General features: G+C 30.2%; 1 protein-coding gene across 1 annotated transcript; it reads right to left on the bottom strand.

The window, feature by feature from the left end:
* Positions 1-10,764: 10,764 nt before the first annotated feature.
* LOC120204809 (galactolipase DONGLE, chloroplastic-like) lies at positions 10,765-12,118 on the bottom strand. The gene has a single exon (XM_039204823.1). The coding sequence runs from the start codon at positions 11,966-11,968 to the stop codon at positions 10,772-10,774; it is 1,197 nt and encodes a 398-aa protein (XP_039060754.1). The 5' UTR covers positions 11,969-12,118; the 3' UTR covers positions 10,765-10,771.
* Positions 12,119-22,816: the final 10,698 nt, after the last annotated feature.

Raw genomic sequence — 22,816 nt, forward strand, 5'->3', positions numbered from 1 at the left:
ATTTTTATAATTGAAATTTAAATTGCTTCAATTTTAGTATTGAACTTTAGTTTCGGGTTCAATTAGGGCTTAAATTATTAACAGCGTGATGTCATGATTCTTTTTCCCTGTTAACTTTAGTTTGCATATCAATTTTGTCATAATTTTAAAACGCTTTCATTTTAGGCACCAAGCTTGGATTCGATAATAAATTTGGTTCATACACAAAGCCATAAAAACCTCCAACTGCCATTGTTGTTCTATTATCGCCTATCATCAGTCACCGCTCATGACAAGATTAATACTATAACGTTCATATTTCACTCCTATTTCATTTCATATGATTAGTTTTTTTTTTTATGAAAGTCAATCAAAATTGATGAAAATCTATTAAAGGATAAATATTCTATTGCTCTGTTCTCATTCAACAATTGTCCGATTAGGCTAGTTTTGAAGTATGATGTTCGTATTCTTGATAGAATGCTTCTCATCATTTAGATTTTTTAACAAACACCTCAAACTCCTCAAATTTAAGAAAGCCCTAAGCCTCAAAGATGGTGGATTTTTTGTGTTAAGTTTCATGATTTTTAAAGAGGTTTTGAGAAAAACTAAATCGATAAATTGGTAGAGAACGACGAGACGAGTTCATTGATGTCTAGGGACCACAAAAAATTTCAGAGAACGACATCTTTCGGTTACACCTAAAAATGAGTGAAAATCTCACTTTACTAAAGAAGATAATACGATACAATAAAATCTATTTTTTGACTTTCACATCGACACTACACTGACATATCATTCTACTATTAATAGTTTAACGATCCAATATTTTAATTGAACATGATACTAAAATCCAGTTCTTAAATTAAAATATTTTAAAAATATAGTAATAATATCGATATACAATCTAAATTTAATGATAGTGAATGTAATTTATGCTATTATTAATTACCACTTATAATAATAATAATATATTATTTTTCTTACTATAGAGTACTATTATATCTTTGATTTTTTATACAAACGTCTGACTATTTTTTTTTGGAAAGAAAATTACTTCCCCCCCCCCCCCTGTTCGAGCACATTCCAAGACTTTGGACATGACACAGACATGACATAGTTTTGATTTTGAAAAGGAAATCTAGTGACAGAATGGTTTTTCACGTGTTTCATTCTTTTCTATTTTGGTCGGTTACCATAATTGGCAATTTGGCATGCACAATTACATGCCTTCAAATTCATCAAACATTATGTGTTGAATTCGAAATGATTTTAGTTTGAGGTTTATCGTATATATTTATTTTGCCCATATTAATTTTAGTATAAATGTTGATATATTTAGTTATCAATTTGATGGTATATTACAATGATTGATTTATATTTTATTTATTTATTTATTTACAATTGTTTTTGTACCTAAAAAATAAAAATATTTAATAGTTTACTATAGGATTGAGCACAATAAATTGAAGAAGTAAAAATTGATATGAATAATAGTATTTGGATGTCTCATGGGTAGGGATGGGCATGATTCGGGTTTTGGTCAACCCGACCCGAAAATTTTACATGCTTCACCCGACCCGAAAAATATATACCTTCCACTCGACCCGAACCCGACCCGATTTTTTGAGATAAAATCCGAACCCGATCCAACCCTAAATAATAATAAAAATATTATTTTATTCAATAAAAATAGTGATTTAATTGAAAAATATATACATAGGAGTATTATTGTAATTATTCATAAATATATGATAAATTTATATTTTTTCCATGTCGGGTCGGGTATTTTTCACTCTAAACCCGAATCCAACCCGAACATCACCTTTAAAAACCCGACCCGAACGGGTTGGGTCAGGTCGGAACTCGTCGGGTTCAGGTCCTATGCCCATCCCTACTCATGGGAGCACGTGTTTGAAAAATAGGGTAAATATTGTTTATACTTCTGAAATTTTAGTTTTTCTAATTATAGTATTGGATTTTGGTTTTAACTTCAATTATGTCATTGGATCGTTAAAATTCAAATTGTGTGATGACGAGAACAAAAAAAATCATTTTGGTGTGACTATTAATGCATAAAATGACGTCACCTTATGCACAAAACTTTAAGGATGTATCGATTTTTCAATAAACTTTTAAATAATTCTATTTCTGGCATTGCATTTTTTTCGATCGTCGTCAACAAGCAATCATATTCCATCATTGACCTTTTTAAGTGGCAATATTGGTATTAAATCGTTCACATTCACTCTTCTCCTAAGATTGGGTTTCCACAAAATCATTTAGAATTGATGAAATTAAACAAAAAAAAAAGATCTATCAATTTAGGGTGGGGACTTTTTAGATTTGAGGGATTTTGGGTGTTTGCTCGAAACTTCGGACGAAGAGAAAAATGATTTCGAGGAAAAGAAACAACATACCTAAAAATTACTCTCATTGAACCATCATTGGAAGAGATTGGAGTATTGGCACATTAAAATTTTAATTAATTTTTTGTCTATTTTAAGTGAGTTTCGTGAAAAACTAATCATAGGAGAGAATTTTTAAATAGGGATATAAGTGTTTTTTAGAAGAAAATGAGATGAATGAAGAAAAACTGTATTATATTTATAGAAGGCGGTCAGGTAAAGTCATCTCGGACAAGGTTCGAACCTTGACTTTTGGGCGGACCCGACCCGTGCCCAAGAGTTTTTTTATGGATAAATTATGTTTTAGTCCATCTGTGTTAGCATATCATTCAATCTAGACCTTGTTGTTGTTGCATGGTTTTGGGTGGATCCGACTCGTGCCCAAGAGCTTTTTATGGATAAAATTATGGTTAAAGAGATGATTGTTATTCCTAGAGGTAATGAGTTCAATCTGTAATGACTACAAAATATTTGAGTATTTATTATTAAATGATTAAAAGTCTTTAGAACAAATACTATTATTTTTTTTCTTTTGGTCGGCAATGAGCATATTAGCCCTATCAATCCGACCATTTTTACCTTCGATACACACGTGTCATATTTTTATTTAAGATTATGATATATTTCATATAATTATATTTACGCTTATAGCGTTAATAAATGACAAAAATCCTATACACGACGAGATGTTGCTTTGACGAACCGTATTGTATTGACATTTGATGAAACACGTACACGTCACATAGACCATAAAAATTTACCAAAATTGAATTGGAAAATCAAACTTAATAAGACAAAATTATCAAATTCAAGGAAAAAAAAAAGAATCGAATAACGAAATATACGTGGTTACTATTTTAATATTTTCACACTTGTCTCATGCATAGACTAAAGGGCTGTTTGTTTACTTCAGAATGATTAAGCGTTGAATGATTTAAATGCTGAATGATTCAGAGGCTCTGTATGAATTAGCTCTGAATGTGACATGCTACTTGATAATGGCTTTGAATCATTGAGAATGTACTTCTGTGCTGAATCATTCAACACTGTTTTGTTGAATCAATCAACACTGAATCATTCAGAGGTGAAAAACAAACAGTCTGAATGCTGAACGGTTCAACATTCAGCGCTGAATGGTTCCATTCAGAGCCAAACAAACAACCCCTAATATTATTCCACTTCTTGGAAAAATTAATTAAATGGAAGAAGTTGGTCCAAGTTTTGCAAGGTAAAACATTTTCTTTAATACTTGTATCTAACATATGAAGTTGATCTCAATTTAAAGGAAAGAAGATAAATGTATAATATGATTAATGTAACTTAAAAATTATTAAATTATTTAATCTATCGAGTGATCTCAATGATAAAAAAAATAATGTTGTTATCCCTAAAGGATTCAGGTTCGAGTAATTGCGTCTGTAAGGTTTGTGCATTGCCCTAAGTTCAATTTTTTAAATAAATATTACCTTGTAATTATATCAGATTATAAAAAAATATTAAATTATTAATATATTTTCGATTGATGATCTAATTGTTCATCTCTTTTGAAATTTTATAACTTTGTATCCTCTAAACTTTTAATATAACTTTAATTTTCTAAAAGTTAAAAACCCTAAAATAAAATCTTATGTTTGTATGTAAGATAAAAAAAACTTCATTAATTTCCTTTTCATTTCCTATATAGGATTAACGTAATATTATCCTAGTCAAGAGCAACTAAATGTAATTACTGAAAAATAAATAGGGTAAACTACAGAGTTTGTCACTTTTGTTTTATTTTTTAAACGTATAATCACTCGATCCAAAAGAGTTAATATGTTGTCACTTTTGTTTCATTTTAATTAAGACGTGGTTATTTTTATTTGAACCCTTAAACTTGAGATAAATTACTAATTATGGGTCTTTTTTGTCAATCCAAAAATAATTCAGGGATAAAAAATCAATTTACCCCCTTTTCCCCATATGTTTTCTTCGCAAATCAGAAATGGAAAATCCCTAAAACCAAACTCCCAAATTTCATTTTAATCCTGTCACAATTCCATAAACCTCCAGCATCGTTCAGTTGCCGGTGACCGTCACCGCTATGCCATCGTGAGCGCCTGATCACAGCGATCAAAACCCCGTTGAGAGTGCCTCGTGAGCCACAACAATGTTATCAACAAATTTCGGTTGATCCAGTCACTGTTAGACCTCATCGTCACCATCCATGTGCTCCCTGACATCTTGCAAACCAAACCCAACCGATGTGAACATCCCCGTCGCCGTCGTTGTAACATCCCAAACTACGGGTTAGTGACTAAATCGTAAATTTTTGGAATTTGGTGATAAAAGTAGAATAGTTAAATAGTTCAATGATTTATTTAAAAATATTTCCTGAAAGTTGTTAGTAATTATTAAAGGAATTAAAGGGGAAAATGGTCATTTGACAAGACATATATTTTTTCTTTTTATAAGCATGAATCACGTTGAGGGGGGGAGAGTTATATGAAAACTCTCTTATTCTTCTTCTCCTCTCTTCTTCACGTGTGCCAAGTTAGAGCAAAGGTGAGTTTTCTATTTAGTTGATTATTTGTTGATTTTATAGTTGAGTTTTGATCATTAGATGATAACTAAGCTTAAGGAAAGCTTAAGTTATCCTATAATCAAAAGATGAAGAAGTTATGAAAGATTTAAGTGAAGGAGTTTTTAAATGAATTTCTGTAAAAGAGTTGATAAGTTGAATTTGAAGCTAAATTCGACTTGTCATTAGCTTAATTAAGAGATATGAAGTGATAGAATTGAAATTAGAACATATTGAAAATTTGTGTATGATTATTGATTCCATATTAAAGATGGGATTTTGAGGTTTAAGATGAGATAAATGGATATAAATTAGTTTAAGTATGTGTATTTGAGTTAAGAATATAAAAGGGGATAAAATATGAAGAATTGAAGTTAGAAATAGTGAATTTTCGTAGTTGAACAATAATTTCTAGGTAAAATTCCAGATTATGTAGGGGGCACAGATACCCCCTGGGGGGGTATCGATTCCCCCTAAAGAAAAAAATGGAATTTTGATTCATTAAACTAGCTTAAGTTGTTAACATAAGTTATAAGGTTTAGGCTTCTGATAATCATTCCGAAAATTATGTTTATGTAGATATTGAGCCTAAACAAGTTCTGGAACAATCAAAGAATTAGTATTGAATCAAAGCAAGACTAAGGTGAGTGCAATTTAAATTGTACTTATGTTATTGTATGTGTGACATGATTTGTATGAGTATATGCTAGTGTAATAAGACATAGGAACCGATATAAGTTATATATATATATGTTTACATAAGCTTATGATATTGACATAATGAATGATATGAATATGTGATATATGAACATAGAAGATTAAGTGAATGAACATAGACGAGATATAAGAATAAGATATGAATAAAATGATATGAGTTATATGGGAAATATATGTGAACAAGATATGATATATATATAGGTTTATGTGAAACCATGCAAAGTGATACGAACTATGTGACATATGAATATGAAATCATATGATAAGTTATATGAATTACATGAAAGTAAACTACGTGATTATATGCACATGTGATATGTAACACCCCCAACCCGTATCCGACCCAGATATAAGTCTGATGTGTCACATTGACTTTTCAAACTTTGACTCTTATAGAAAATCACGGGAATTTTTAAAACTTTCATTAAAACGAAATACATTAATTTACATAAAACCATAAAATACAAAATCGATCAGAGTATTCGTAATTAACACTTATTACATGCCCACATTCTATACATAACCAAGTACATACTTTGTCAGTTACTTCTGATCTGATCTCTTAGTAGTATTGCTGTCCGTGCTACTTCTATTTCCACTTTTCCTGATTCTTTGTACCTACGTGTAAATCACTTACACGCTAAGTCATAGACTTAGTGAGGCAATAAATAAATATACAACAATAAACTTATGAATGTTCATACTTACCATTGGATCATGACATTTCAAAATGCATGTATCTATCACACGATAACATATATAATCATATAATGCACATACGAAACTTACCTTCTTGTATCACTTTCACTTTAATTCGGTATTTCAATTGCATTGCCCATGTATATTATTGAGAATAGAGGTATGTGAGTGCATTGAGGTTGTGCACTAATGCTGTCACCACAGCTCGTATCAATTCCCTCATGGGGCACCGAACCTTAGTTCAGTATTCGTCCTGAAGGACCACGATCCAGAGGTCACAATATAAACTGTTCATATGTGCCTTTAAACATATGTAGACTGTTCATATGTGCCTTTAAACATATACAAACTGTTCATATGTGCCTTTAAACATATGTAGACTGTTCATATGTGCCTTTAAACATATACAAACTGTTCATATGTGCCTTTAAACATATGTAGACTGTTCATATGTGCCTTTAAACATATGTAAACTGTTCATATGTGCCTTTAAACATATGTAAACCCTCGACTCTTGGCATGCCAAATACACCTATAGTTCTCATATCGTATACTATGGGCATTATTCTTATATCTTTCATATCACTTATTCTTTCTCTTCTGTCACATACCACATGTATGTGTAATTATATATTTCATATCATATCACATGTATCACAAGTGCATACATTCACGTAGATCATGTAGCTCATATCACTTAATTCATATCATGTTCTCATATCACATATCATATCACCATAATTATCATGTATGCATGTTCACAATCATTGTATTATAAAAATCAACATAAGGATTAGACTTATCACAAGTCTTATTCCATTATACTATACATATAGTATGCACTTACCTTAGCTTTGCTTTGATTCGATTCTAATCCTTTGATTGATCCGGAACGGGATCACGTTCTATATCTACATCATCATACATAGATCTATATTAGTATTATAACTAATATACTCTAATGGTTCACTCTTTAGATTAAGAAAAAAGTCAATTCATCTTTTAATGAAGGTATGCATCGATGCACTACTGATGCATCGGTGCATAAAAGGTATTCGATGTAGTATTATTGCTGGTATGCATCGATGCACTCCTTATGCATCGATGCACCAATTGCATTCGATGTTTCACTATTAATGGGATGCATCGATGCACTACTTATGCATCGATGCACGAATTGCATTCGATGTCTTTATTTTAAAAGAGTGCACATTCAAATAATTTCTGGGTTTTAACCTTGATGAATCGATGCACTATGAATGTGCATCGATGCACTCTGCCCAGAACCTCTTTTTGAACCCGAAAATCCATTCATTTTGGATTAAATCCTTCATGTTTAATCCCCTCTTTCACTCTTAACTCTAGTACACATCCTTAAACCAATTTATACTCATTTATTTCATCTTTAACCTTCAAATCCTATCATTCATATGAAATTCAAGAATTACATCAATAATCCAACATGTTTGAATTCCACTTTTAACACTTCATATATCTTAACTAGATTGATGACAAGTCAAATTTAACTTTCAATTCTAGTTATGAACTCTATTCCAATATTTCATTTAAGAACTTCAAATCTTAAATCTCTCCTAACTCCATCATCCTTTGATGTTAAGATAACTTAAGCTTTCCTTAAGCTTAGTTATCATCTAATGATCAAAACCCAATCTTAAACTTAACAAATAATTAACTAAGTAGAAGACTCACCTTTGAGCTTGGAGATACCAGAGGAGAGGAAGAATAAGGAGAAGAAGTTCTGGAGATCCCTACATGCTTATCTCTTAATAAAGAGATAAGATAATTATCTTTTAGATAAAAAGACCATTTTACCCATTAATTCATTCAATAATTACTAAAACTTTTAGGATTTATCTCCAGATAAATCATTAAACTAATCCATTCTTCTATTTTAACCACTAAATTCTGAAACTTTACCATTTAGTCACTAACCCATAGTTTGGGATGTTACATGATATGTATGTTACATGATATGAACTTATGTGATATATGTTTTGTGATATGAGATATATGTTCACACATACATGTGGTATGTGACAGAAGAAAAGGAACATGTGATTGTAAGATCAATGATTACACGTACATGTGATACGTGACTGAAAAGAAAATATATGCGTTTATAAGAGGAATGGTATGAATAATTGATGTGAATTGTTATAAATGATAATGCCCATGATATGTGATATGAGAGCTAGGGGTATAGTTGGCATGCCAAGAGTCGAGGGTTTACCTATGTTTTACGGAACATATGGACAGAATTACCTATGACTTTTGGGACATATGGACAGTATACCTATGTTCTAAGGAACATATGGACAGTTTACCTAGGTTCTTCGGGACCTATGGATAGTTTTCGAGGTTCTGTATGACCTCTGGATAGGTCATTCGGGACATTTATACGAGCTGTGGTGACAACATTAGTGATGCACAACCTCAATGTATTCATATACCTTAAGTTCTCACTGGTGTACATGGGATAATAAAGAGATTTAATAAGTATACTGAATATGATATGTATATGTGATTTGTTATATGGAATAGATCACAGGATTTATGTAATGGTATATTGGTTTGCGATGAGCCAGTGACGGAGTTACCGTGGTAAGAAGTGACTCCTAAAATGTTATTTGATTTGTGAATGATATATGCTTTTATATGATATGATCGTAATAATTGTTCATGCATTTGATATGAATTATATGATGTTAAGTGTATTTCTTTATGAAATGTTTTATGATTTTATTATATGTTTATATGTCTCACTAAGTCTATGACTTAGCGTGTGATTGTTTCACACGTAGGTTCCAAGAAGAAGAAGATTGTAAAAGTTATACAAGACAGGTCAGTTTCTCATTTCCAAAGATCAGATCAGAAAAGAAGTTAATAGTATGTATTTTGTAATACTTATAGTGGTTGGCATGTAAGCAAAGATTTGAATCCAATATGTTTTAATCGGTTTTGTAAAATCATATGATTGAATTTTGGAATGTTTTAAATGTGTATATGTAAATGATATATTTTATACGGATGAAACCTTAGATTTTTATGAATTTATATGTATTTTATGGAAGTACTGTAGCATGGTATCGGTTCCCTGAAGCAGGGGAATCGATTCCCTGGCAGATTTTTTTTAACATTTGCTACTGTTCATACCGTATTTAACTATTCATAAATACTTTTTTACCTCAAAATTTTATAACAAACACATTTGAACAATCAATGAACATACTTTCTTAATATAAATTCAAATGTTATGTTATTTGCAAGAAGAAAGGTTTTGAAATGTCAATGTGACATCTCGGTCTCGTATCCAGGTTGGATATGGGTTGGGGTGTTATAGTCGTGGAAGGGGTGAAGTGTGGAACTATTTTGGGTTTACAAAAAGACCCATAATTAGTAATTTATCTCAGTGACCATGTCTTAATTAAAAAGAAACAAAAATGACCACATATTAACTTTTTTGGATCAAGTGACCATACGTTTAAAAAATGAAACAAAAGTGACAAACTATGTAGTTTACCCAAATAAATATCAAGAAAATGTAAAAACTTAAAAAATAATTATATTTATGCTATTTGATTATTGTTTGTATTGTTATAAATATTATCATATATGAAATATATGATTTTTTTTGTTGTCCTCTCGTTTCCAGGGCTTAGCTCTGATTAATCCGGACCGACCCGTGTCACATACTTAATTTTGGTGGATAAGTCTTCTAGCGGAGATTTTCTACATACACAATGACTCGAACTCGAAAACTAACTTAAGCGATATCAAGCCACATACCACTTAAACCAACTCCGTTGGTAAACAAATACTTTTGTTTTAATCCATATTAAAAAACCAACATACTTACATCCAATGAAAGGTTTATAACTTTAAATTTGAAATTTAATTCACTTGGTTTTTATAATTACATTTTTTATAAACAGCCATATAAACTTATTGATTGACTAATTTTAGTTAAGGTGATTACAAAGTAATATATGTTCTAAATATTCTCAACCATCTAACAATGAATGCTCAATCACCCTATGCAATCGTTAATACTTGAACTCGTGATCTTTAGGAATAACAACAACTCCTTTAACCACTAAGATAAGTTGATTTGTGCCTCTTAACTTAACTTACTCCATTCACAATATTAAAATTCAACATTGCAATAATGTTTGATAATAATAATCATTCTACATTTTTTTTTCATTATTTTTAAGATAAACTCTTCTCTATTTTCTTAGAGATTACAAAAATTTGCCCTAAATATACAATTGACTATATTATTTACCTCAAAATCTACATAAAAGTCCCCCTTTCCATATAAAAAAAAACTCATTACCATATAAGGCTAAGGGGCTTTTCTTCATCTATCCTAGGGTTAATGTACACTTCAGGTTCTTTGAGATTGAACCAAGTTCACCATGTTGATTGCAGCATCTTTCCATGGCAAATTAATGTTGAGATTTTGGGCACTCAAGATCAAATCCCTAGCCCTATTCAACAATTCAAAATTCAAACCTTCTTTTTGAATCCCTAAACATCTTTTGGGCCATTTGAGTAAGCTGATGTAGGTTTCAAGGTCATGAACACATGAAGGGTTTTGGACATTGAAGAAATTCAAGACTAATTCAACACCCACATGAGTATAACATGAGCAGCTTATCCATGGCAGCTCTAATCTTCCTCCCAAGAAAACCCTAAAGTTCTCATTGAAGAAGACGCCTGGTAGCTTTGTGATGGGGTCATTGACATTCACTATTCTCAGCACTTTAACCCCTAATTCCTCACACCTTTGCTTGAAACTTGAGTTACCCACTCTTGGTCCCCCGAACGAGAACACGGTGATCGGAACTTGATCTCCGGGGATCGAATTATCAGCTTTGTTTAACCCGAGTTCGGCTATGTCATAAGCTAGAAGAAGAGCCAAAGCACTCCCCATACTATGACCTGCCAAAGTTATACTTATGTCCTCACCTTTGTGCTTGTTTAATAGCCTTGAGACCTCTGATAAGAGCTGTTCGCGGCAACTCTCGAGGCCAAACTTGCTGTCGGCTTCGTCCGATGTGTATAAGCTCAAAAACCCCGATTCAACCTTCACTTCTGGCCTTTCGTGGTGAGGGTCGAGCTTTGCGGGCGTGAGGGAGCTCATGAAGTTCGCCATCCATTCATGGTTCGTTACCGTTCCTCGGAACGTCACGAGCACGTCCCTTCTGCCGAGCCTCTTGGTCTCTTGGTCGGATGAAACCGCTACGTATCCGACCCAACGACCGCAAGAAGCTTCATTTTGGATTGGGATGTTGACATCAGGTGTAGCGTAGATGTACTTAGTCACTTGGTAGCCAGAATTATCCATCCCAACCTCCTTCAACATGCTTCTCTTCCCGTACTTGCAATTCAAGTACCGTTTCGAATTCGAGTCGAGATCGAATGCCTTGTAGCAAGCGGCGACGAACTCGCCGTATCGGATTATCTCCTGTCGGAGAAGAGGGTGCAAGGGTTCAACTAAATTCTCCCAGTTCTTCGAACCCTGCACCTCTCTCCAGAAACGAGATAATCTCGAACCGGTTCCTGTGGTACTCACCGCCATAGCCGGTGCCGTCACTGCCGAGTTATTAGCGATCACAGATTGTCTCGATGAACAAAACCCGGTTTTCTTCGGTAAACAGACTTGGCCGAACGAATGTGATTGAGTTTGAGCCTCATTGTTCAAGGGGAATGTAACATGTTTGACGTTTAAGCTCGGTGTTAAAGCTCTGCTCGCCATATGAGAGTGGCTGTTTAGAGAGAGGAAACAGGGTTTGTAGAGAGAGGAAGGGGAAGGAAATTTTGGGTGAAAATGGAAGAAGGGGTTGGGATTTATATAAAGGGAGGGAAAAGATTAGAAGCGGGGAGCCATGGAAACGGTGTTTCTCTTGTGGAGAAATAGAGGGAGGAAAGGGGGAAATAATATAAGAGCACGTTGGGGCGTGTATTTGACTGACATTATCGTCAAAATATTTTTTATTTAAGAGAAAAAAAAAATGAGATTTTTCATTATTTTATGTGGTCGGTTGGGTTCGAAGCCTTAAAATTGTTGCGGCTGGTCACTCGCTTCTCTTGGACCGGTCAATTTTTTTATTCGAACCAAAATAATTTGATTCGATTAATTTAAATTTAATTCGATTATAGAATTAAAATAACAATTTAAACCTATTTTTTTATTAATCTAGGATAAATATAAATCAATATTTGTTCAAATATAACTCTTAATCTATTGAGATAAAACGTTCACACCCCTGACATTCTAGATATTCGAACTCAGATCCTCAAGAAATGATAACAACTTAAACCTATTTATTTTGAATTTAAACAGAAATAATTTAAACTTAAAATAATATAAAAAAATTAGTATATAAAATAATTTAAATCTAAAATAACTCAAATCAATCTAATTCAAATTAAATTGATTTAAAACCAATACAAATTGTATCTAATTATTATGTTTACCTTTTCTATCACAGTTATAAATAGATAAAGTAATAGTAGAGGTGGCAAACGGGTTATTTGGTTTGGGTTTGGGTCGAGTTATTTTGGGTCTAGATTATATTCGGTTTAATTTTATTCAGGTTGGATCAGATCATGTTCGGTTCTAGTTCGAGTGTATGGTAAATCGGATTGGGTCGGTTATCGAGTCAGGTCAATTTCTGTTCGGATCAATATCGGATCAGTTGATTTTCGGGTTTAGGTCAACATTTAGATCAAGTCAATTTAGGTTGAATTGATTATGAGTCTAATCAAGTATATATATAATTATTGATATATTCTTGTAAAAAATGTTTTCTTGTTTGTTAATCTTATCATTTAGGCCTAATTTCAATTCTCAATCGTTCAATGTTTTGAATTAAACCAATATTTTAGAGATGATAAATCGATAATTTGACAAAAATACGATTGTATAATATATGTTAGAATTTGTTATCAAAATTTTATATTGATATTGTATGTAAAGTTTATAATGAGAATTATTTGATCAAGAAATTTTTTTTTATTAAAAATGTTATTTCCAATTATAAATTTAAAATATTTATTAAATTTTAAAAAATAATACATAATTTTGTTTGTTAAGTTTTAGTTTTAACATAAGTAAATTTTATATTATTTTTATTATAAATATAATATTATTTCCTTTATTTTAGTTGTTTTCTATTATTTTTATTATAAATATAATATTTTATTACAAGTAGGATAATTAAACTTTATTTATTACTGTTTTTAATCTTACAATTAGATTCTTACTTTTATATTCCTCTAATGTAATAACATAAGTAAATTTTCTATTATTTTTATTATAAATCTAATATTTTTAATAAATTATCAATTTTATTTAAATTAATTTATTATTTGGTTTGGATTAGTTTATGTTCGGGTTGCTTTCAGGTCGGGTTAAATTCGGTTCGGGTTGCTTTCAGATCGAGTTAAAATTCGGTTCAGGTTTCTTTCGGTTTGGGTTAATTTCTATTTTGATTCAGATTACTTTTGGTTTCACTAAATTTTGGCTCAGGTATGGTTCGGATCGGGTATCAGATCAAATTTGACTATCATATTCGGGTTAATATCGGATATTGGGTCGGATAAATCGGTTCAAGTAATCAGGTTCGGGTCAAACTTGCCAGGTCTTAGTAATAGTAGTATATATATTTTAAATTAATTAATACCATACATTTCCTTTTTTTAAATAATAATAATTGAAGGAATTAAAATTACAACGCACAAAAACATAAAAAAGATATAAAAAATAAAATATTAAACTTAAAAATACGAAGAAAAATAAAACCTTCCATTGAGAATGATAATCAACATTAAAAGAATCTAGTAACATTCATAAAACCACATTGTCTTCGTCGAATGAGATTATTTACGAAGTGATAAAAGAGTGATGACCGAATCAAACAATCTAACAGGCTACTTTGTTACACAATTTTGATTACCAACAAACAACCTTTTACAAAAGAGGAGATTTGACTATACATGACCATCAACAAATCAATTAGAAAATTGATATCTTGATGATTTTTGTGCGAGCACCAAAATGATTGCAAAAGTATGCGAAAAACTTACCAATAATCATAAGGATCGTGCCACAAAAGCATAGAAAAATGTGTCGCAAGTACATAAATTCTTATTCAAAATTAAAGACTCAAGAAAAAAAACATAGTATTTATAAAAAAAGAGAACAAATAACCATCGGCGGTCTGCAACCAACATTAAGATTGGTGTCACCGCTAACTAAACAAAAATCAAAAAGAAAGAAGAAGACGATACAAAAATATTAGGAGAAAATTAGATTGAAGAAAAAGATGATTGTTAAATTTAGCACTCTTAATGTTTTAAATTTGAATTTTATCGAATGAATTAAATGACCTAAGGAGTTGAAAAGATTATTGTTATTCTTTGAGATCTTGAGTTCAAGCACAACGTCTACAAGTATGTACGACCATTCATATATGGTCTAAGATAATATCTAGTCCTATCTCAAATTTAGATAAATTCACGTAAATATTATTTGAAGTCAGATCATTTAAAAATATATATCATCATCATTTATCATTGGAATTATTCATTAAATTAAGAAAAAAATTAAAAAAATAAAAATAAAATCTAAAAAGATATTCATATTTTTAATTTTATAATCTAAAATGTTAAGTAATTGACCAATTCAAAAAAATTACTATTACATTTACAGTACCATAACTTTTGTTTCTCTTCTAAAATATTCTTTTCTAATATCCAGCATTAAATAATTATTATATTTTTTCTTTAATCGTATATTAGGTGGGTCGAACTCTGATTGATTGTAATATCACATGTACCCTAAATTGTTTTTAAAAAAATAAAAAAATAGAAATATGATTATTTTTTTAACTTATGAAATTAAACAAATAGACACTTATTAAATTTGTTGATACAAAACATGATGTTAAAAATTAAAAGACGGTTCACATGAGATACAAAATGATCCTCTGACTATAGAATGATGCTTTGTTAAGTCCTTCAATTATTGGAAGATACAAAATGGTCACCCGACTATTCATTATGTTTCAAACTCAACTTTTTCCGTCATTAGCATGATGACTGGGATATGATAGACATTTGAAATTCTTAGATAATATTTTATCATATCACAGTCAGCAGGTTAACGTTCAGATCATAATACCGTTAATTTTTTAACTAAAAAGGACGAGTTTAGAACATAATGAATAGTTAAGTGATCATTTTGTAACTTTTAATAGTCGAGAAACTCAACAAAGTAACACGCTATAGTCAGATGATCATTTTGTAACTTTTAAAAATTAGTGGACTTAATAAAGCAATATTATATAGTCGAGAGACCATTTGTGTACTTTAGTCTGTTATAATTTAATTATTTTCTAAGTGTTGCATTTTATGTAGTGTACTATATAATATGGTTTAGTATAATCTTGAGTTGCAAAACGCTCATAAGCACATGGTTTACTTTGTTGGGGTTGAATATGTGAAGCTTAACTATTAACAAATCCATTAAACACAACGCTGTGAACACTGCAATAAAATCCAGAACGCGCCGTTTTGGGAAACGTTGACATAACTATTTATTATTATTTATAGAGTTAACTGCATCATCGTCCTCAATCTATGACTGTCCCTTTATATTGGTCCCTAAACTTTTAAATATTTCAATTTTATCCTTAAACTATGATTACCATTCTAAAATAGTCCTTAAATTTTTGAACATTTCATTTTCATCCTCAATCTGTGATCTTCATTATAAATTAATCCCCACACTTTTTGAATGTTTCAAATTTATCCTAAATTATACGTATATACTAATCACATCTCTTGTTAATAAAATCATTAGGCCAAGTTTATTACATGTTTGGAAAAAAATTAGGTTAAACTATGGTTGAAATGGATTATATATTTGGATGAATTTGGGGATGAAATTAGAATATCTAAAAGTTTAGGGACCAATTTATAATGAGATTCATAGTTTGGGGATAATATTAAAATATTCAAAATTTAAGGTCTAATTTAGAAAGAGTCATAGTTTGAGGATGAAACTGGAATGATTGAGAGTTTAAAGACTAATTTGAAATGAGAGTCATAGTTTGGGGACATATGATGAAATTAACTTTTATTTATAAAATAATTTTATATTCATAAAAATTCAAAAAAAAAGTTATCTTTTTGGATAATGTATAAGTACTATATATTTTTAAAAGATTGAACTCTAAATTTCATCACTTGATTTTTAGCTTTAATCTAATTTTGGACATCCAAGTTTAAATTTTTTAATTTAATCACTAAAGCTTCGAATGACTTATTTTGATAAATTCTAAATTATCCTCCTAATAGTAACATTTTGATATAATTTTGATTGACATAGTCTAACCTAAATTTTAGTTTTTTTTTGTAGAATTATAACAATTATCTATTTTTTTTGTTCTCTCGGTTTCAAAGCTTTACCTTGACTAATCTGGACCGACCCGCGTCGTACACCTAACTTTGGTGGGTGAGTCTCCTAGCAGGGATTTTCTGAATATACAAGAACTCGAACTTAAGACCTTACTTAAGCGATATCAAGCTGCTTACCACTTGAACCAACCCCTGCTGGTACAATTATCTAATTTCTTTGGATGAATGTTTTACCTCTTTTACAAGGGTTCTAAGTTCAATCTTCCCTAATAATAACATTTTATCTTCATTTTCATTCACAAACAAAGTACCTCTTTTACAAAGGTTCTAAGTTTGATCCTCTCTAATAGTTACATTTAGTCTTCATCTTCATTAATCAATAAGACGATGATACGTATCATCATTTTATTAGCGAGCATTAATTTATTAAAAAAAATATTATATAGACTATTGATGTGAAGAAAAAATAATTTAACTTTATTATAACATTTCAGATAAAATCAAAGTATGATATTTATCTGAATATCATCTATCATTCAATTTTCTAAAAATTCAATTTTAAATAATTGAACATCATTATAAATGCATTTTCTTTTATATTTTTATATGAATAACATATTTGTCCTCTCTTTTTTTCGTTACAAGGAAAACGATAAATGAAATGAAGCTAGTTTACAGTAAAACCTCTAGGAAAGGACACTCCGATGTTGTCAGCATTCTGTTGATACCGTTTTTCGTCCGGACGAGGAAATATCAATATCGACTCGAAGATTTTCTCTTTGAAAATAGTTTTAGGAAGAATCTCAGTTAGTGGAGGGTCGAAAATAACAAGTTCCATGTCGAGATCACGTCCCATTTTCGAGAGGATATCAACACACAAATTTCCATTTCGGTAGGTATGTTGAAAAGTGAGGATCTAGTTGCGATCTTTCAAGCTCCGGATGTCTGCAATAATAGTTCCCAAGGGATGCATGGAAACATCTTCAGTCTCAATAAGGTTTTAAACCACCCGAGCATCAACCTCACACTCAATGACTCCATAATCATACTCTCAAGCAATAGATAATCCAATTCTAATAGCCTGAAGCTCGACCGCCAGCTTAGTACATATACCCAAATGTGCCGAGAAACCTAGAATCCAACCGCTTGTATCACAACGCAAATTGCCACCCGCTACTGAAACATCTGGATTACTCTGATTAGCACCGTCTGTGCTTAATAGTTAAATACTTAATGGCGTTATGACTTAATATTTTTCTTTTAAGGTTTATGAAATGAACCCAAAACGTTCTTCATTTTTTTATGAAAAACCCTAATTTTTGAATTTCCTTTGATTCCTTAGTGATGAAGCATCTTCTTCCAAATCCAAATGCTAGGAAGATAAAGAAGAGGAAGCGAGTTATATATCTTAATTTCAAGCTTATCAAATTATGGATATTATAGATCAAAGTTGTTTGAAGTTTCATAAGTTTTGGGTTTAGATTGAGTTTTAAAATGATTTAGGTAAAATCAAAACTAATGAGTGGAAGGAGACATGATGCGAGTTCGACAATATCTTGAGTGGTCAAAGAAGACTACGAAGAATTGTAATTATAGTGTTGATGTGACACAAGAATAAAAATGTAAAAAAAATCATCTTTGGAGAAAGACGATATTTAAAAAATAATAATGTGAATAACACATGGATTTCATATCAATAAAAAACACTCTATATCAATCTATGTGGATACCATGTCACCCTTCAATTTATGATTTAACACCTGAATAATCAAAATAAGAGCAAATCGAAAGTTTAATGAGCGAATTGAATTGTTCTAAAATTTTAGAAATCAAAACAAGATTTAAAAATTGAGTGATAGAATTTATAATTTACCCATCCAAAATTTAGAGATCAATCTCTTATGATATAGAGTTGAGTATACACATGGTCTTCCGACTATAAGGTACTACTTTATTAAGTCACTCGATTATTAAAAGTTATAAAATGGTCATTCGACTATAGAGTGTTGCTTTCTTGAGTCTCTTGACTATTAAAAGTTACAAAATTGTCACCCTACTATTCATTATGTTCCAAACTTGTCCTTTTCTGTTAAACAAATAGATGGTATTTTGAGTTGAACGTTAACCTGTTGACTGTGATATGATAAAATCTTATCCTAGAATCTCAAATAACTATTATATCGCAGTCATCATGTAGATGTCTAGCTTAAACAACTGCCAATTTTTTAACAGAAAATGATAGTTTGGAACATAATGAATGGTAGGGTGACCATTTTATAACTTTTAATAGTCAAAGAACTTAATAAAGTAATACCCTATAATTAGGGATCGTTTGTGCACTTTACCCTATGATATATAATTCATCTTGTATCCATAAAATTTTAAAAAAATCAATCAAATTAAAAATCAAATAATAGTTACAACATAATTTTCAAACAAGTCAATTATTGTTTATTTAGTACAAGAACATATATGGTCGGAGAAAGAAGGATGCATGTCGAAATTAACAATTAAAATAGGAAAAAAGCAAAGGTTTTGGAATGTAGCACACAATTTTGCTATTTTATATAAATATTTATTTTTGTACTAAATTTAGTACACAGAGTCACAGACCACCAAAGGGCTAACTTGATTTGACTGCTCACTTTTGCTTTGAGGTTTTAATTTTTAATTAATATTTATTTTAATTCAACGCGGTGTGTCTGACTTTTCGCCTAATTCCCCCCCCCCATTTCTTTTAATTAAGTCTTTTTCACATGCTATAAACCTTTATTAACCCTAGATTTCACCAGTAGATTAGGGATTAAATCGAGTTTTAAATTCAAATTTTATTTTAGCATTTTATATATTTATAAAACTTTAGTATATTAAGTTATATAATTATACAAATTATGAAAACTTTATTGTATTGCATTTTAATTATATTTTACCATATTTCATTTCTTTCTAATATTATTATCTGGTCGGAATAAAAGAGGAGCTGCTGAGTGGTTCACATCAACTCCCCCGTATAGTGGTCGGGGTTTGACTCTTCTTGGGTAATGATTCAATGGTTAGCCAACAATACTTTTAATATTGGGTAAATTATGCGCTTAGTATATAAACTATCAGTTTTAGTTTGTTTCAGTATATAAACTTTCAAAATTTTCAAAATCATACATAACGTTTAGTTTTTATTTCATTTTAGTATACCGTATTAAAACTTAATGGACGGGCTCGTCGGCAGCCATGTCTACAGTTGTAGGCCATCGTATCTGTCGATCGATGAAGCCCAAACTTTGCAGCTCGCATTTTTTGACACCCTAAACTTGATATCAATCTCCGTTTCACCAAAAAATGCTGCATTCTCCCCAAATCGACGATGCACTCTTCGACTTCTTCATCCTCCAATCTCCGTCGTAAATTGTCCGATGAACATGAAACTGGACTATGTTGGTCAACTCATCATTCTCTCGTGGTCCATCGTTCAGATTGGTCATCCATTCACATGAGCTATGCCCTGTCAGCCTGTCTGTTAAGTTTTTAACGACAGAGTATTAAAAAATACAAAAACTAAATGTTAGTTAAGACTTTAAAAAAATTAAAAGTTTAGGTACTAAAACGAAAAAAATGATAGTTTAGGTACTAAATGTGTTATTTACCCTTCAATATTTTGGGTAAATTACATTATTGGTCATCAAACTATTATATCATATTTTACTCATTGAGTTTTCTGTAAATTCGATTACTGATGCTATATTTTTAATTTTGATCATAGACCATTAATTTAAATTTAACAGAGATGATAATATGGTCCAGTATAACACATTCTATTAATATCATTTTTATTCAAAATAATTTAACAAATTTAACTTTTAATGTTTATAAATAGTTTTAATTTAGTAACTAAAAAGAAAAATAAACCAAATATGAGTGAGTAAACTTGTAGAAGAAATAATTTGATAATCAAAATAAGAGAGATGGTAGTTTGATGATCAATGATGTAGTTTATCCTAATTTTGTTTAAATATAGATATCTAAACAAAATATAATCAGAATCAATTATTAAAAAATATAATCAAATTAATGATTGTAAGATTTTGATGTATATTTTTAATAGCGATTGAGTAACATAGTAATAGAATTATACATAATTTAAATTCGCTCCGTCCCATAAAAGATGTCTCTTATTGTTTTTTTTTTTAAAACTTTGACCTTTATTATTTTCAATAATTAAATTTTATAAAATATACATTTGAAAATTACTTGATTGAAGGTTTTTAAAATATATTTTTATTAATAATAAATTTTAAATAATAAATAGTCAAAGTTTAAAAAATTGATAAAAAGTCAATAAACATCTTTTATAAGACAAAGGGAGTACAATAGTCGAACATGAGATCTTAAAGTTTCTAAGGCTCAACCTTATAATGGGAGCTTTAAAACCTTAAGTTCACCTATTATTTTGATTTAGGGTAAATTATAGGTTTACTCACTGAGCTTTACTCTCTTCCCTATTTCACTCACTACACTTTCAAATTTTTTCAATTTTCTAACTAAACTTTAGTCATTGAACTTTTTTTGTCACTCGACCGTTAAATTTCTAACGGCGTTATGACGTTGCTATATTAATTAAAAAAAATTAAAAGTATAGTGACTAAAATAGGAGAGAGAGTAAAGTTCAGTGAGTAAACGTGTAATTTATCTTTTTAATTATAAGTCCTATGTGTCATGTTTTAGTATTAAAATAAGTCACATGAGCACCGTGTTACTGAGTAAACAGTCGAGTGACCAAAAAAGTTCAATGTCTAAAGTTCAGTGAGCAAATTGAAAAAATTGAAAATACGGTGAGTGAAATAGGAGAGATAGTAAAGTTCAGTGTGTAAACATGTAATTTACCCTTTGATATAAGTGCCTTCAATAATTTTATTAATTTTATATTAAAATCAAACACTGAATTAATTCGATTTTTCATTTGATATGTTTTTAAAATTTGATCATAATTTCGAAATAATTGTTTCTTTAATTTGTCGAATAAAGCTAATATTGAAAGAATATTCACATCATTCTTAAGCAGCCCATTGCTGAAAAGCCAATAATTAATCAATAAGGGGGTGTTTAGATCAAGGAACGTGTGATTCCTATTGGAATGAAATCTACATTTTCATGTTTGGTTGACCGGGAATCTCATTCATGGTAATATTTTATTACCAATAGTAGATTTTTTGGGGTATATTACCGGGAATGGCATTACCTCCATTTCCTTAAGTATTGTTGTATTACCGGCATTTTGGACTAAAATGCCCTTAATTTTTTTTCAAAAATATCCTCCTTCTGTTATTGAATAATAAAAATTATACGAATGTTAAATTATAAATTTATCCTTAAACTATTTTACATTTACAAAAAAAAAGTCTATAATTAAAATTTTATATGAAGTTCAAGGGTTAAAATAAAATTTGACCCTTTCATTAAACATTTTTATATTTTCAATTTTGTAAAAAAATATATAAATTTTATGAATTTAAATTTTTTAAAGAAAATATATAAATATTTTTCAACTTGTTAAAAAAACAAACATATAATAAGGACAATTTGGTTAAATATACATTCAAATAATCTTTTATTCCTTTAACCAAACACGGTAATCTTACTTTCATTTGCAATAATTTAATTTAATATATGTTTAATTTTGTTGATCATGTACTATTAGTCGGACTACGTCGATTTAGAATCACATGTGATAATCAGAATATTATTATATTTTGATGATTTTAAAAACAAACTTAAAACATAAGAATATTTGCATGGACATAAGGTTTAACACGAACCGAGTGATCTCAGTAGTAAAGGAGGAGCTGTTATTCATTGAGGTCTCGAGTTTGAGCACCAGAAATGTCAGGGGTGTGAACATTTAATATCAAATGGTTGAGAGTTATCTTAACAGATATTGCATTGCACTTACCCTAGATTAATAAAAAAGATTTTGGAGTTTAAAATTTATAATAACAAAATGGATTTACAA

This window comes from Hibiscus syriacus, unplaced genomic scaffold, assembly GCF_006381635.1.
Source record: "Hibiscus syriacus cultivar Baekdansim isolate YM2019G1 unplaced genomic scaffold, ASM638163v2 tig00011718_pilon, whole genome shotgun sequence".
In the NCBI taxonomy this organism is placed as follows: domain Eukaryota; kingdom Viridiplantae; phylum Streptophyta; class Magnoliopsida; order Malvales; family Malvaceae; genus Hibiscus; species Hibiscus syriacus.

Coding starts and splice junctions, on each gene's coding strand:
- LOC120204809 (XM_039204823.1), bottom strand. CDS start 11,968: ATGGCGGTGAGTACCACAGGAACCGGTTCGAGATTATCTCGTTTCTGG.